Source organism: Pogona vitticeps, chromosome 2, assembly GCF_051106095.1.
Source record: "Pogona vitticeps strain Pit_001003342236 chromosome 2, PviZW2.1, whole genome shotgun sequence".
NCBI classification, from domain to species: domain Eukaryota; kingdom Metazoa; phylum Chordata; class Lepidosauria; order Squamata; family Agamidae; genus Pogona; species Pogona vitticeps.
Window position 1 is genome coordinate 134,064,553 of NC_135784.1, and position 18,013 is coordinate 134,082,565.

Below are 18,013 nucleotides of genomic sequence, written 5' to 3' on the forward strand. Positions count from 1 at the left end.
ACATACATTGTTGAGGCCCTCAGGCATTTTGAGGTAATAAAGATAGTGGCAGCTACACCCACTATATTTGGCATTTCTCTGATAAGGACCAAACTACAAGTAAATAATGATTTTTTTAAAACAAGGAAAAATGCAGAAAGAAATGCATTGGTCTATATTTATTTAAAATATTTTAATGATAAAATAAAATGTAATGAAACATTTTTTTAAAAAAATATGGTGCCAACTCCAAGGCTCTCTCTGGGATTCATGGGTCTCAGCATTTGTCCCATTGTGCTAAGTGCTGACACTAAGCCTGAAATAAAACTTCATGGCAGAGTTCCCTTGGGACGTGGACATAGTGCTGTTGTTCTGTTAACTGGATCTAAGAAGCATGGTTTCTCCTTAGAGAGACGTCAAGAGCAGAGCTCCACATTGGAATTTTTATCCAGATAGGTTTCTGAGACAGAGCAACAAATAGCAAGAGGCCAGCTAGAAATCAGTTATACGCAGAGACAGGCCACAGGGAGAACATAATTGCTTAGCCTTATAATTTGCTACTGTGACCTCCTTCTCTCTGTTTCCTACATACAGAAGTCATTTTCGTGGATGGTTCCCATGGAAAGCCACACGTTCTTGAGGCACACTTTGGAGAGTCTTCCCCAACCTTGGGCAACCCAAGGGTGTTCTTGGACTGCAGTTCCCAGAAATCCCAGTCAGCACAGCTGGTGGTGGAAGCTTCTGGGAGTTGCAGTCCAAGAACACCCCTGGGATATCCAAGGTTGGGAACTACTGCTGTACAGTATTGCTTGCAGGGTAGACATTTCATCATGGTTAAAGCAGTCTCTTAATGGGTTCTTTAACATATTTATCAGTCCCTGAACAGAATGACTGTAAATATTAAGTTGGCCAACTTCCCACTTGGCTGATAAAATTTGGAATTGCAGAACAGGCTTAAAACCTCAAACATCTGCCAAATGGGTCAGATCTGATCGCTATCACTTCACAGAGTATTTAATACTATCTGCAGACTGACTCTCCTCTATCTCAACAATAAAACAAAAACAACATTGTACTGTGCAAACTACAATTAACTTAAAGTGTCAGTCAGGAATGCCACATGGCTTTCCAACAAGATGGTGCAACCATGTCTTTAGCAATCTCAGCCATCACAGCTTGCAGTCTAACTTGCATATCTAGTTTGCTTGATCATTAGCTTTCTTATGCTGCTTTACCCTCTTTCTTCCCTGCCTGAAATTTCATTTCTTTTATCTACGGAAGCTGTCACCCTGTCTGGTTTTTGCATTGTAAAAAGATGTTCCAATTTTGTTCAATCTGTATATGGTTTCATTATTGTTTTAGAATGTGCAGGGTGGGGGGGACACAGCAAGAGGCAGGTTGAGAACTTCCAGAACTTAAGCTCCTACTAGACTTTATAATCTAAATTTTTCAGCCAATGGGATTGGTTTATCGTTGTGCAGAATTTTGTAGATTTTGATATTCTGGGCTGCTGCATGTTAGTTTCCAATGTATAAGTCGAGGACCTGGTAATGGAGTCAGTAGGGACTGCAAGAGCCAACCATTGACACAGACACTGGATGGGATTACAAGAGTTTAATTCTCCTAACAAGACCTTCCTCTGCTGCATAGTAATTATGATAGTGGTGATAGTGATTGTGATGTCCACGATACCAGCTCCTGCTCACCCCTCTTTAAAAACAAGGGGCTTGATTTTGTTTAAATAAACACTCAACTGAACATTACAGTTTACTGGGAATAGCTGTAACTCTCAGGACAGTAAATGGGATTTATGTGCACAAAAGGTTATTGTTATGCCCTGGAAGTATATCTAGTAGGCATCCTTCAATCTCTGAATAGAGGTCTTGGAACAGCATCTACTATGGCTGAGAAGGCCAATTCCAGAGTGACAATCCTTTCCACACTGAAGACAATCTGTCCCCTGTCCAGCTCCCTGATTTGGCTGATTTCGGGACTGCCTCTTTGCCTCAGCCTGCTGGACAAGTTTCTATTCAAATTGGGAGAGGCCACGCTGCACCGCCTGCCTCCAGGCTGAATGCTCAGATGTCAGGGTTTCCCATCTGTTGAGGTCCATTCCTAAGGCTTTCAGATCCCACTTGCAAATATCCTTGTATCGCAGTTGTGGTCTCCCTCTGGGGCGCTTTCCCTGCACTAATTTCCCATACAGGAGACCTTTTGGAATCTGACCATCAGCCATTCTCATGATTCTGTCTAGCATTTCAGATTTCTCTGCTACCCAAAACTACCAGGAAAGGTTCTGGAAATAAGAATACTAATATGAGTACAGTATTATGAATTTTTTTAAAAAAATGCTGACACAGTACAGAAACGCTTCTTTGTAAACTGCTAAGAAATAAAATGCACACACAAACACATACAGATAAGTGTTTGTGATCTGTTAAGAGAGAGAGAGAGATTTTGCAGTTACCGTGGTACAAATAATTTTGGGCAAGATTGATTAAGGCTTGGGAGTGGCATTAAGCTCCCATTCTCTCCCCCCACCCTCTGTCTGTTGAATATATTTGCTCCACCTCTCCATACAGATGAAGACTGAACACAGCTGTGAGTCACCCTAAAGCAGGTGTGGGGGAACCTGTAGTTAATGAGGTTGCTGGACTACAACTCCCATCAGACCCAATCAACACTTCTGCCCCCAGCAGCAAGAGTGACTGCATAACATTGCCTAGGAAAAGAGATGACTTGGCTGACTTTTAAATGTGTTGCTTTTAATTTTTTTAGTATTCATTTTATTTACCATTTTTATTTAACATTTGCTTAATCATTTTTCAATATTTCTATATCTATAGTTTTTAGCTTTTAAATATTGTCTTTCTAATGATGTAAGCAGCCTTGGGTCCTTTTTAAGGAGAAAGGCGGGATATAAATATTTTAAATGAATAAATAAAAAGCACCCTCTCCACACATAGCACTCTAAAAAGCACGAAGTCTATGCACGCTGCCCTTCAGAAACTAGGTCACATAGCTAAGCTGGGCCAGAGCTCATTGGGATTGTACTTGGTTTTATTTGCTGTATTTTGCCAAATGTGAAATATTGGCCTTTGATCTTTAACAGTGACAGACTTCCCGAGATGGCGGATTACAGCTACATAAGTGTACCACGGCATTGTGGAGGCAGCCACACCCTCACATATCCATACAGACGCTATGGGAGGTTGCAGCAGTTTGCCCAGTGTATGCCCCCGCTCCATGCTGATGAAGGCACCATGCTAGCCATGATGAAGGTATTGTGCCGAATGGGAAGGTCAACACAAGTGTGTGTGTGTGTGTGTGTGTGGGGGGGTTATGGAGATCAGCGTGGACTCGGAATGTGAAAATGTTTTGCTGGTGCCTACCTAGATTTTGGACGAGACAGGTAGTTTTAGCATAGTGAGGCAATTGCGGGGGTGGGTGGGTGGGGTGTAATTTAAGAACAACAAGCTGAATGGAGAACAGTTGCAGTCCACTGATGGCAGTGAGACACTCTGATGAGGAATCAGCAATGCCTGCGAGAGACGTTCACAGTGGTGCAAGACCAAAATGCCAAGAATTTTTCCCATCCTGGCTTTCTTACGTCTCTGTGTGAAAGTGCTGGTTTTATGAAATTCGGCACAAACCCATGGAGAAAGTGAAAAAGGAGAAGTCTGGCTGATTATAATTATACAAACCTATTCAATGCTAGTAATTGCCCTAGTCATGGAATGAGACAACTGCTATCACATTTTCTATAGCTGTGCATTTTATATACAATCATGTGAAAAAGAACACCCTCTTTGAATTCTATGGTTTTTACATATCAAGAAATAATACAAATCATCTGGTCCTTAGCAGGTCTGAAAATTAGGTAAATACAACCTCAGATGAACAACACATGACATATTACACCGTGTCATGATTTATTTTACAAAAACAAAGCCAAAATGGAGAAGCCATGTGTGAGAAACTAAGTACGCTCTTACTGCTTCCATAGGAGTTAAGAGATTAAGTAGCAGCCAGGTGTTGCTAACCAAATGCCCTTGATATCATCAGTAAATGTGACCACCTCTCTAAGAGCCAAAGTTTTAGCAGTTTGCTCGTCTGGAGCATTCAGGTGTGTGTTAGCACAGTGCCAAGGAGGAAACACATTAGCAGTGGTCGTAGAGAAACATTGCTGTTGCCCACCAGTTTGGGAAGGATTCTAAGACCATTTCCAAACACTTTAAAGCCCATCATTCTATAGTGAGGAAGATCATTCACAAGTGGAAAACATGACAGTTGCCAATCTTCCCAGGAGTGGACATCCAAGCAAATTCACCCCAAGGTCAGATGGTGCAGTGCTCAGAGAAATTGCAAAAAGAAAGAAAGAAACCCTAAGAGTTGCATCTCAGACTCTACAGGCCTCAGTTAGCATGTGAAGTTCATGGCAATACAATTAGAAAAAGACTGAACAAGTATGGTTGGTTTGGACAAACCACCAGACTTCTGGAACTATGTTCTTTGGACAGATGAAGCCCAAGTGGAGATGTTTGGCCATCATGTACATCTCATACCATCTGTCAAGTGTAGTGGTGGAGGTGGAGGAGTGATGACATGGTTTTGTTTTGCAGCCACAGGCCCTAGACACCTTGCAGTCATTGAGTCTACCATGAATACCAGAATATTCTAGAGTCAAATGTGAGGCCATCTTTCTGACAGCTAAAGCTTGGCCAAAATTGGATCATGCAACAGGATAATGATCCCAAGCACACCCACAAATCTACAACAGTGTGGCTGAAAAAGAGAAGAATCTAGGTGTTGCAATGGCCCAGTCAAAGTCCAGACCTCAGCCTGACTGAAATGCTGTGGTGGGACCTTAAGAAAGATGTGCCTAAACAAATGCCTCCAAACCTCAATGAACTGAAGCAATGTTTTAAAGAAGTGTAACAGTCCTGCAGTTGGCTTTGCATCATTTGCCATTTTAAAAAAATACACTGGGAGGAGGGGTACGTTGACTACTAAAAAGTCTATTATTTTGCGAGCTTCTGCCCCTCTGCAGCACTCCAGTTGTTTCATATGAAAGCTTGTCATGAATTTTTTTTTTAAAAAAAACATTTCTCCCATCTTTTTCTTTCAAAAGCCTCCAAGCCTTTTAATATAATTCACACATAAATAGTAGCAGTTAAGAGCCCACATGAAATTACAGTTTCAAGGACAAGAAAAGCAGCACACAAGTTAAAAAAAGAAAAAAGAGCTGCCAAACATATAGCAGAATAAGACTTTTGCCAAATGAGCTTTGAGACAGGCCTTGCACTTCCACCTGAGCAGGAACAATGGCTTCTCTCCGATCCTTGCTGTTGTGTTTCCTCCTGGGCTTTGTTTTTACACACACACACACACCCCTCCCAATGTTCCAGACTAGCAATGTGGAGGCCAGGCAAGCCACTCTATGGAAAGACTTCCTTTTCCTGCTAAAAAATGCATTCCGTGCACTCAAGGGCAATTTGTGAATATATTTTAATGGAACCTGCCCGGAGTAGACTTTGTCTAAAAGGAGGGGATAGAAATTCAATCAATCAATCAATCAATCAATCAATCAATCAATCAATCAATCAATCAATCAATCAATCGATTTATTTTATTTATTGTATTTATACCCCGCCTATCTAGTCATTTCGACCACTCTAGGTGGCTTACAACATAATAAATAATATGTTGTAATAATAATAAATAAATAATACAACATAAATAAATAAATAAATAAATAAATAAATAAATAAATAAATAAATAAATAAATAAATAAATAAATGGATTTAAAAAAAAAAAAGTTAAAAACTTGGCTAGTTAAGCAGGCCTTCCCTCCAGTCAGCTAAGTCTTTTATTTTTTCTTTCTCTCATCTTATTCCATTTTGCTATTTTTTTAATCTAATTGTATTAGCTAATATATTAAGTGTATTTTATGATTATTTATATTTTATATTGTCTTATTTTATGTTGTAAGCCGCCCCGAGTAGACATGGTCTAGAGGGGCGGGGTATAAATGTAAGGTAAAGGTTCCCCTTGACAATTTTTGTCCAGTCGTGTTCGACTCTAGGGCGCAGTGCTCATCCCTGTTTCCAAGCCACAGAGCCAGCGTTTTGTCCGAAGACAATCTTCCGTGGTCACATGGCCAATGCGACTTATACACGGAACGCTGTTACCTTCCCACCGAGGTGGTCCCTATTGATCTACTCGCATTTGCATGCTTTCGAACCGCTAGGTTGGCGGGAGCTGGGACAAGCGACGGGCGCTCACTCCGTCGCGTGGATTCGACCTTGCAACTGCTTGGTCTTTTGACCCTGCAGCACAGGCTTCTGCGGTTTAGCCCACAGCGCCACCACGTAAATAAATAAATAAATAAATAAATAAATAAATAAATAAATAAATAAATAAATAAATAAATAAATAAATAAATAATCTTTAGAGAAACCGAAAGTGGGCTATTTCAGCAGCCTTTTTCTCCACATGAGAGGAGGGTGGCGTTCAAATACAACCTTCCTTGTTGAGTTTGATAGAAGGAAATGAATGCCATGGGAATTCCAGCCTAGTTTATAGTCCCTTCCCCCCCCACGTCTGTTCCCAAGATGAATTTTTTTTCTGTGTTTGTGTTTATCCTTTAGCATGAAGAGGTGGATATACTAGGCCTTGATGGTCATATCTACAAAGGGCGGATGGACACACAGCTCCCATCGTTAACTGGAAAGGATGGTGAGCTTGGATTTCTGTTTCCAGAAGCTTTGGATGATTAACCTATTTCCCCCCCTTTTATGGACACAAGTTAATGTTTAAGCATTGTTCACTATGGAGTCTTGTGAAACATTTACCTCAGATAGCAAAATGCAAAGCATGCACACCATTTTCCTCTCTGTTGCTGGGGGCAATTTAAGAAAAAGCTGGGTGGGGAGTAGGGGAACCGTTGCAGTCCACTGACAGTGGGTAGGTGGAAGAGACAAGACTCTGCTTGTCATTTCGCTAGCATAGCTATGGAATAAGTGACCTTTATGCCCACGTCTACCTACTGAGCGATGTATCCCAATTGCCAGATGGCTTCCGACGCAAGCAGAACGGCAAGGCCTGATGCAGACCAATGAGCGCTCCATTGGGTGTCTTTTGGGATGCAAAGGGCTTGTCATTTTGATGCAGCGAAAGCCCTGCAGCCTCCCTCTGTGTATTGTGCTTCTTTCATCAGGAATGTCAAGACTGAGAAACAAGCTCATCCGGTCCTCCTCACAAAGGCATCAGCCCACCCTCGGTGACATTGCCAGCCTCCCAGTTCGTCCCCATTCGGCAAAAGTGTCCTTGCGGAGCTTGTCAGGTATGTTCTGGATTCCACGCAGAGCAAACTAATAGGGAATTCCTGCCCAAGTCGGAGGTGGGAATTGAATGAGATCTCTTGGCTCAACGAACTCTTGCTGAATTAGTGTGTGAGTAGAAGAGAGGGACTACCTACACATGAACATCTCTGTTCACGGTCTCTGTGCTATCTCACCACTAGTGAACAATCTTTAAAAATATAGTTAAGAGAGCTACTTACGGGCTGAGGATGTTGTTAGAAAACCCAAGCGTGTTCAAAGAGCATTTTCAAGGATTTCTTGAGCAGAGGACATGACTTTTGAGCCCATTTAACTTCATAAAGTAGATATTCCCTTTATAGAGATTACACACACACCTGTTTGTGGTACTTCTGTGCAGATTTTAATTTTAAAAACAAAACGAATGCCATGGGAATTCCAGATGTGAGGTGGAAAACATCCATCATCTGCATCAATATCTCTGGCTATAGAGGTGACTCGCACATCATGAAAGCCACGGAATTGTAGGAACCCAAGTTTATCCAGCATGAGCACTGCGCCGGTGATTGCTGAGGAAGTGGCTAAACAAATCATGGAGTTTTTATTCATCATGTCCAGAACTTGGGAACATTATTTCAGGGGCTGCAACTTTCAGAACCTCCTACTGACTAGGGGATTCTGGGTGTTGGCGTCCAGAAAATGAACACTGCCAAGCTCTGGGCATGTCATCTATATATAAGTGCAGACCCTGTTCCGATCCACCCATGCACACAAAAGCCAGAGAAAGAATCCACCATTTATTTTGTAGTTTGCTTCTCAACCTTGTTGTGAAGGAAGAAGGAAAGAAGCAGAGCAGTTGTGTTCAGATGACAACCATGGAGTTACATTCTGAGGTCTGCTTAGTTGCTTTTGCTGCAACTGGAAGAGATGATGATGATGATAAATTCAATTTCTATACCATCCATCTGGCAACCCAGGCCGCTCTGGACAGTTTACACAGCACAATAAAACAAAAATATAAAGGCAAAACAATACAATAGGTAAAAGGTAAAGGTTCCCCTTGAAATTTTTAGTCCTGCCGTGTCCGACTCTAGGGGGCGGTGCTCATGCCTGTTTTCAAGCCATAGAGCCAGCGCTTGTCTGAAGACAGTTTCCGTTGTTACGTGGCCAGCGTGACTAGGGAGCGCCGTTTTACCTTCCCACTGAGGTGGGACCTATTTATCTACTCGCATTTACATGCTTTCGAACTGCTCGGTTGGCAGGAGCTGGGACAAGCAACAGGAGCTCACTCCGTCGCGTGGATTTGATCTTACGACTGCTGGTCTTCTGACCCTGCAGCACAGAGGCTTCTGCAGTTTAGCCCACAGTGCCACCACGTCCCTGGTAAAACAATACAATAACAAGACAGTAATATCAGACAGCATGCTCCAGCCTGCTGCTAAAGCCTAATGAGTCAGACTTCCTGTGGCTTTCTCACGTGTTGTGATGTGCGGACCAGGCGGCTGGAGCATTCTGGCTACATTCTTTCTCATTTTCATCTTCAGTGACATTTCTAACCTATCTTTCCACTAAGAAATAGTGCTCACAGCAGCATATAAATGCAATTAAAATGAATGGAAAAGAAGTTAAAACAAATTTAACAGCAAAGCCACTGAAACAGCATGGTGATCAAACCACTGAAGTCAATACAATACTCACGACAATGCTTCTGGAGTGGAAGGAATAGTTAGTAGGTGCTGTTGTTGCCCCAGGGGACCTCTGAATGTGTTCACTTTCTTCAGGGAGGCTCCTTTTGTATCTTAGCAGCTTCAGGTTACTTGGAAGGATGTCCAAGTAGATTGTTCTTTGTTTCCATTGTTTGTGCCCAGTGACGTACACACACACACACAGAGAGCAGCTAATAGTGGAAGACTCAAAGCATCTACATCAAATATGCATCTACTCTTTGGCTACTATCCCAACCCTCCCAGATTAAAGTCAAGGAAGTTTTTTTCTGAACATCTGTACATTTTGAAGAAATAGCAGAGAAGGCCAGGACTATAATGTAGAAAGAACTGCCCACCTCTTAAAATGGATGGACCGTCAGGAAAGCCTAGGCCTTGGTCACATGGAGAAATGGGACTGATTGAAAATCATTGAATAGGCTATGACTTGGAATTGGCAGAACCAAAGTAAGCCTAAGAGGATGGGAGTTTTCATACTGACACAATCATTTTGTGGCTGTGGAAAGAACAGGCAACGTCACACCTGTGCTCTTCAACATACGCCATGGAAGATTTTATGCTAGCTGCCACAACTGCTCTTGAGGTTGCCTGTTACTGGGATAAAATTATCTGGTATATGTGTTAGCCATACTGTGGTGCTTCTGACATGAACAAAGAAAGAAAGGATACAGTATTCAGTAATATCAAACACTTTAAAAGGCCAGTTTGAATGTCTTTACCTCCTTCCTGAAAGCAGCATGAAGGTGCACTACTGATTGTCCAGTATTCCAAAATGATACAAAGCAGTTTTAGTATAGATACAGATGTATTCATCTCTGTACCTGGTGCTTGAGACTGTTTCGGAAAGAAAACTCTAGTAGACTTTGATTCTTTTTTCTTTTCTTTTTTACCCAGCCTTCCAGTGAGATGGCTGTCTCTGGTTGACTGAATCTGGATCTGTTTGCAATTTCTGTGCCTGCCAATCCATCTGTCCCTTACAGAGAACTCCCTTCTGGTAGCACCGAGGTGCTGAATGATCACATCTGAGTTGCAATTGCAAACACAGTCAGTTTGAACAATTGAACTGCATGCCAGACTGATTAAAGAGCACTGCAGGAAATCATGGGGCCACTGAGTGTAGCCCAAGAGCATTGTTTACTTACCAATGCATATGGCAAATGTGCAGAACTTGCTCATGACCTTTGCCTGCCCTGTGCAGAGGGGGCGGGTGAGGGACTGAAAGCAGAAAGGATGAGAATGAAACGAAGAAGAGGAAGAAGCTTCAAATACCCTCAAATAAGCTTCAACATTCACTTTTGGCTCTGGTTCTAAAATCCATACTGAGGTGATACCTTTATTAGTCCAGTTAAAAGGGGGACTAAATCATCTATAAAAGCTCAAAAAATGGCACAACCTTTCAAGAAAACAGTATATTTAGCACAAAGGTGGGGGAGAATGGAGGAATACTGGATCTTAAGTCTTTGTTGTTGAAGAAAAAGGGCTGTATCCGTGTGAGTGGTATTAGATTCCATACATACATGCTGGAAACAAACCAAAACAGAGCAATCCTGCCCCCCCCCCAAGCAGTAGCCTGTCAGTGATTAAAAAAGCAGAAGCAGGTAGGCATGGATCAAAGTGGGCTGATAAATCTCAAAGACAGATTAGGTGGACTGATTCAGGCATGGCTTTTCAACCACAGGTGACTCATGCCTTACTCAGAAGCCTTAACCTAAAGACTTCCAGATTAGCATGAAACATATCCACAAGTGGTGTTGACAAACATGATGTTTGATGTGGTGCATAGGAACAGTGTCACAGTTTGTGAGGTGAATGGAAGCGGGGCTTAACATAGTGACCGGTTTTCAGTGTCAGAACCCAGTTCTGAAGTTACAGCTGTTGCTAAGGCAGAAGAGTCCCCCAAATCTAGCTACTCTATGAAGATGAGCATAACAGAATCTACCTCCCTTCATAGATTTCCATCTCCTGCCCAAGGAACACAACATACCCAGCAGTGGTCAGGGGCCATGTGTCCTGGTGGAACTTCCTGGTGTGTTGTGCCTCATTTAAGTGAACTTCAGGTTCATGTGTGACAAGAGTCCATTGCTGTCCAGAGCTGGCAAAAGCCAGAGTTCGCCATCATCTCTCAACACACCCAAACTCTTCCTTCAGCACTGAGCCACCCCACGTGAAATAGGGGAAGTCCAGTCACATTCCTCTAAACCTGACTTGTTCCTTTATGGAGCGCAGGAAGCTGTCTTGCAGTGTTAGTTCATTGGTCCTTTTAACTTAAAATTGTCTATAACGGCTGGCAGAGGCTTTCCAGGGTTTCAGGCAAGGGATTATGCCAGACCACCACCACCCCCCCAGGGATAGCAGACAAACTGAAATTTCCTTTCTTCAAGAACTGCTTTTAATGCATGGGGAAGAAATGAAAGAAAAAAAGCTATGTTTGGGAACATAATCTGGTTGCATGCAGATAAATGTTTGCTGATGTCTCTTCTTATCCTTGTGATAACTAAATCTGGCCATGCCTGTTCTTGTGTATTGCAGCAAAGTCCATAGGGGACAAGTCTGTGGCTCATGTAAAGGTCGCTGAAGAGCCCGGAGGGCAGGACAGAGAAACACTGGAATTACGGATGGAGATTCCTTCGAGTCAGAGGTCCGAAGAGCAGTCCACTTAAGCAGCCTGACGACAGCCTTGTACTGCAATAAGAATGTGGTTCTCACAGAAGAAAGCCAGAAAATAAAGAGTAAACAAAACAGGGAAAGGGCTGTGCTGCAGGCCTCCTGCTGCCAGAGGAACACCACCGCCACCAACAACAACAACTGGTGTTACGCCCGTGGTAAATGCCATCTCCGGTGATGAGGGACAGTTGCTTTGGGATCACTGGGTCCACTTCATGGCAAAATCTTTCTCTACCAAATGTAGAATTCTTAACTTTCCTCTAATAGAGCAATTTACATCTGTTTTCAAATGTGGAACTCTTTACTGTTGGGTAGTGATAATATTGTTTTTTTATTCTGATCTACGCTTCTCCTTCAACAACACTGCGGTTAGGGGCACCAGGCCAAGATGTAGTTCAAAATCTGTGTATAGCTCTTATGCCCTAAAAACAACCACAAAGCATGAACAGCTGATGCGCGCACACAGCCGCCCTCCGACCTGTGTCGTCAGCCTCCTTAGCTGCCATGTGGACAGGAGAGAGGGCCGACTGGGCCACCACCATCAGACCAGGGGTCACTGCCCTGCCAAATAACAACACCTTAGGTAAGTCCAAGACCCACCTTTCTCAGGCTACTTCCTGGAGATGAAAAGCAGCACAATACTTGTTTGGAGAGAAATCATCGGTAACCAAAAGTCAGATCCATGCAGTTCAAGTGTAATTGCTAGTGGAAAGCTGTGGGTATATTTTTTTCTCTCTCAATGTAGGGCACTCCAGCAGTCTACCTCTTGCCAGCCAATTATTCAGAGGGAAAAAACAGATCCCCATTTGCCATTGGAAATACTGAGCAAGATGATAAATGTAAGGTATAGACAATTGAAACATCAATCTGAAGTTGTAGTGACACAAGTATCCTGGAGGGCTGTTTGCAGAGATGGGGGAAAATGTGAACAAGAGTTCCAATGCTGGCCGGTATCCTGTTGAAGCAGCAGTCCAAAAATAAAAAGCTACATGTTAAATCACCAGCTATTTGGTAATTTATGTCACATGTAAAAGGATGTTACATGCTGATTGGCTAACTCGCATCGTCTTACTTGGATGATATGACTGTGTGGGTGAATTAGAAATGTTGTAAAACCAAACAGCACTGAGGAACCCAGAGAAAATAGCGATGGACGTGTATCCCTTTGATCTCAAGTATGTATTTGAACTGACCCGATCTGTTTCAGTTGGGCAGGCAGCTAGTAACACTCCTGTGGCCAAAACGTTTTTAACTCCTATATGAATCTTAAATCACCACTTGAGAATGTCAGAAGCTTTCCAAAGCAAACAAGTATTGGGTGGAAAATACAACATTTGGTTTCCCACTACCTTTCGGAGCCTAGTTACATCATACAGAATGCAGTCCAGAGTAGACAAATATCACAGGCTGCCTCATAATGCAACAGAAGGGCTTTACAGCATTTTTCATTCAGAGCTGCTACCGCAGCACTGCTTTGAAGACATTAACTAAATCATTCTTCAAGACAGAACGGGGGACTTTTCCCCAAGCTTCGTGTTCTGGTCACTCTGCCTTCCTGGTGGCATGGCTTGGCACTGTGAGGCATTTGCTAAGTCTCAAAAGACCAGCAAAAGGGGCCACTGTACCAAGGCTGCTCCCATCTTCATTTTATTTAATACACAAAACACTCGAGCACTCAGCTGGCAATGCCAGAAGCTTGCCCAACAAATTCCCAGTGGAAGCTGGAGGCCCTTCCTGGCTTTCACTAGCATGCTCCGCTTGTTCCAGAAGACGTGGAATGAAACCGGATTGATTTCTGTGTCAGCTGAAGGCCGATGCACCTCTTACCTCCCCTTCCCTGGCAGGGGGGAAAAAAAAGAAAAGAAAAGCTTGAGGTTGCAGCATGTAACACAGGCAGTCCCTTATGCTTGGGGAGTGCGTCACAGATGCTTGTCTGAGCCACATAAAGGAACCCTTGGTCTCTGTGGCAGATGGGTTCTCTCTCTCTCTCAGTGCAGGTGAGCTTCCCAAGAACCCCATTCCAGTTCCTGGGCCCAGGTATCCCGATCCAGAAATTCCACAAAGTGCCATTTTACTTTGCAGTTAAGAAGTCACATTGCTGTTGTTCCCCACAACAGCATCCTCTATTACCATTAAGAGCATTTACCAATTTAGATCATCTTCATGATCCTTATCCTCTTCCCCCAATGCATATATTATAGTCCTTTGCCATCAGAGTAAGTTTGATGCTATCAGTGGAGTGTTCCTACCTCCATGTGAAAGAAAGAACCCACGGCATGTGTTGTCTGTGCACGCACATAGGTAGGGGAGATGTGTGTGCACATAACCATGCCTAATGCAGTTCAAACATGCATGGTATAGTTTGCAAATGCCTTTATTACACTGGAATGAGCAGCAAAATATTAAATATAGTGGATTAGATTACTGGGGAGGGCTAAGGTAGCCTCAAGTAAGCTCTAAATTCTGACATTTCAAAGAACCAGGATCCCTTAGACAGTTGCCAAATTGTGCAGCACAAAGAACTTTTTCACACAGTATCTAAGCAACTTATGGAATTCACAAGTACAGATGAGGTAACAACCGTTAGCTTAGCAACTTAGCACATTTTAAACATAATTGCAGAGAAGGGCCCCTTGTTGGCTAAAGGCAGAAGAGCTTGGCGAAGTGGGGAAGAAATTTAAGGGCAATCAAGGATCGTTCTAGGTTAAGGATGGACAGCAGAGAGCCTCTGGGCCACATCCAACCACCATGGGCTCCAATACAGGGCCCCAGCAACATCCCCTCCACACATACATTTCAGGGGTTTTGTTTTTTTATTTTTTTAAAAAAAACCTTTTGGCTCAAGACCCTTTGGTGTCTTCTAGGTGGAGTGAGAGCAATTTTACCCTTTCAGTTAGCCCCAAAGCTTATTTAAAACAAACAAACAAACAACAACCCTTCCAGCACTAAAGGACACAATGTGGCTTTTTTTACTTTAAAAAAATCAACAGAAAAATTTGGGCGGAAGGGTTGGAGAGCAGGACCTCTGAAAAGTGCCCACCCCTGTCCTGGGTGGTACAAGTTGCTTATCTAGGGAGAAAAAAATCACAAGAGTTTTTGAAGAAAAAAAAATTATATCTAATTTGAACAAGAATCACCAACAGGGATGATGAATTAGGCTTAAATTTATTTATTTGGCTTTTATACCACCCATCTAGATGAATCTACTTGGCCGTTTACAGTCCAAAAAGGCAATAAAATTAAAATCATTCATAAAAAGACTAAAACAAGCCAGAAAAGAGAGGAAAATTTAAGCAGTGGCAGGAGGGAAGACCTGCGTGAAGAGCCAGGTCTTCAGTTTACTCTTAAAAACTCCCAGCAAGGGAGCCAGGCGGATCTCAGAGGGGAGGATGTTCCAAAGGCGAGGGGCCACGGCCGAGAAGGCCCGGTTTCTAGTTTTTCCCCCCTTTCTGGGCCTCTCTCAAGAGTTAAGCCCCTCCAGCTGCCCAGTCTGGTTAGAATGAGTGAAGGTAGAAGAAGGCGCTCTGACCGATATTGAGGTCCTAAACCGTTTAGGGCTTTATATGTAATCATTAGCACCTTGAAATCAATGCTGAATCTAATGGGTAACCAGAGTAAGGCGGTCAGAGTGGGGGAAATATGTTTTTTCACACCAGTTAGTAATTTGGCTGCCGTATTCTGGACCAATTAAAGTTTCCACATCAATCTCATACATTCTCCCCAAGCTGGATTCTCTGAGAATGGTCCTCCAAGAAGGACCAGAGCCAGGCAAGAGCCAGGCCACCGATCCCCAACTCAGAGAGCCTCCCCAGGAAGATACCGTGATTGATGGTATCAAAGGTGGCTGAGATGATGAGACCCAACAAGGACATTTTGCCCCTGTCAGCCTCCCTCAATAGGTCATTTAGTAGGGTGACCAATGCCGTTTCTGTACTGTGGTGCGGCCTGAAGCCCAACTGAAACGGATGCAGGGCATTCGTTTCATCCAACAGGGCTTGAAGCTGATTGGCCACCACCCTCTCTACTACCTTGCTAAGGAAAGAAACATTGGCGACAGGCCTGTAATTGCCAATGATGTCCGCTGCTAAGCTCGGTTTCTCCCTGATGGGCCTAATGAGCATCTCCTTGAGACGCTAATGAGAGACCCATTAATTATTGCAGTGGCTCATTCAGTTGTCACAGGCCTGGCTGCTTTTATTAGCCAGGCAAGGGTCAAAGGAGGAGGTGGTAGCACAACAGCAATCAAGCACTTTGTCCGCCTCTACTGACGTCACTGTCTGAAACTGAGTAATTCTCATCAGACAAGGTGGTGCGCTGGATGTCTCGGCTTGATCTACTGTTTTCAAATAAGGGGTTAGGTCCCGGCGGATGGCCTCCACTTTAGATTTAAAGAATGCTGCAAATTGGTCAGATGAGATGCTATGGGGAGGCCAATTGTTATGACCAATTCCGGATAGATCACGTTGTATATGGAAGAGTTCCGCCTGCTGATCGGAAGCTTCGCTTATCCAGACAGCGAAGTAAGCTTTCCTTCACTTTGGCAAGGTAAAGGTTAGACGCAATCTTAGAAGCTTTCAAATTATTTTCCATCGGGTACCGCCTCCAAATGTTCTCCAGCCTTCTCCTGTTCCGCTTCATAGCTCGCAGCTGATGGTTGAACCAAGGCGCTAATTGGGCTCTGCGCTGGAGTGGGCGTTTAGGCAAACCAGCCATCAACCAGGGCCTCAACAGTAGCACCAGCCAGATCAGTCAGAAGCCCTCACATAGATTCCTGGAATCCTGTAGGATCCAGTAGCCCATGAGGGTGGACCATTAAAATAGGTCCCTACTCCCCGTGGGGAGGGAGGGCCACTGTGAGGTTACCTTTTATTAGGTGGTGGTCTGACCATGACAAGGGGGCTGACACAAGGTTGGTTACCATTGGGCCACATTCACTCTCCTCAGTTGAGAACACCAGGTCTAGTGTGTGACCGCCCACGTGAGTGGGGCCGTTAACATGTTGGGACATGTCCAAGGAAGCCATGGTTTCCAAGCATTCAAGAGCTGGTTCAGAAACGTCTGCCTCTGCATGGATGTTGAAATCACCCAAGACCAATAGCCTCGGGGGTCTCAACAGAGCCACGGAGATGGAGAAGATGAAGGAAATAGCTGGATCATGGGGAGCATGGGATACCACCAAGATCCCAATATCATCCCTGACCCTGATCGACACGTGAAGGGCCTCCAGACCTGGTGTCACCACACACACACACTCCACCCCTTCAGTCTGTCCCAGTGTTGTACAGCGTAACCAGGAGGACAGGCAAGAGACAGCATGGATTCAAGGAACTGCCCATCCAAGTTTCAGTATGCAGGTCATATCTGCATTCTCCTCCAGAATAAGATCTTGGATGAGCTAGGACTTATTGGATATAGATCTGGCATTCAACAACACAGGTTTTAGAGTGGAGGAGTGACTGAGCTGGCAACTGTGAGACTGACAGGTGGTCACAGAGCCAGAACAGTGGACAGCCTGTGCACTGTTCTTCTGGAACAAGTGGCACCTGTGCCAACACCATATCTCCCTCTATTTTGAGGGAGTGACTCTTACCACAAAGAGTGAGATTCGCAGCTTGGGGATCTGTCTGGACCCGGTACTCACTATGGAAACTCAGGTGGCGTCGGTGGTCTGTACCACCTTTTTTCATCTCCGGCGGATAGCCCAGCTGCGTCCCTATCTTGATGTTGGGGCTCTCACCACCTTGGTACATGCACTTGTAATCTCAAGATTAGACCACTGTAATTTGCTCTATGTGGGGCTACCTTTGAGGTTGATGCAGAAACTCCAAGTGGTGCAGAACGCAGCGGCCAGACTCCTTAGTGGAGTGAGGAAATAGCAGCATATCTCCCCCACTCTGGCTGCTTTGCATTGGCTGCCCATAGGGTTCCGCATTGACTTCAAAGTTTTAATGCTTACGTATAAAGCCCTAAACGGTTTAGGGCCTCAATACTTGGCGGAATGCCTATTCCCACCAAAATCTACCCGTATCACTCGATCGAGTCAGGAGGTGAGGCTGAGGAGCTTAACGCCAAGGGAGGCCCAGAAAGAAAAAACAAGAAACCGGGCCTTCTCAGTGGTAGCTCCTCGCCTCTGGAATAATCTTCCTCCGGAGATTCGTGCAGCCCCTTTGCTGGGCATCTTTAAAAACCAACTGAAAACGTGGATGGTTGTGCAGGCCTTCCCTCCAGCTAATGCTTGATTTTTTTTTCCTTTTATTAAAATATATTTTCTTTTCCCCCCTTCTTTCATTTTGATTAACTTCTTTATTGATGTTTAAACTTTG

The 18,013-nt window shown here is 43.9% G+C and overlaps 1 protein-coding gene across 4 annotated transcripts in view; it reads left to right on the forward strand.

Annotated features, from left to right (window-relative positions):
- QRICH2 (glutamine rich 2) overlaps positions 1–14,956 on the forward strand; it is a 71,398-nt gene extending 56,442 nt beyond the window's left edge. For all 4 annotated transcript variants that reach the window (XM_072990496.2, XM_072990497.2, XM_072990498.2 and 1 more), the window contains 4 exons: positions 3,092–3,260; positions 6,631–6,718; positions 7,200–7,325; positions 11,556–14,956. In XM_072990496.2, coding sequence (XP_072846597.2) covers positions 3,092–3,260; positions 6,631–6,718; positions 7,200–7,325; positions 11,556–11,686 — 514 coding nt within the window. In that variant the 3' untranslated portion in view covers positions 11,687–14,956. The remainder of the gene's footprint in view (positions 1–3,091; positions 3,261–6,630; positions 6,719–7,199; positions 7,326–11,555) is intronic.
- Positions 14,957–18,013: the final 3,057 nt, after the last annotated feature.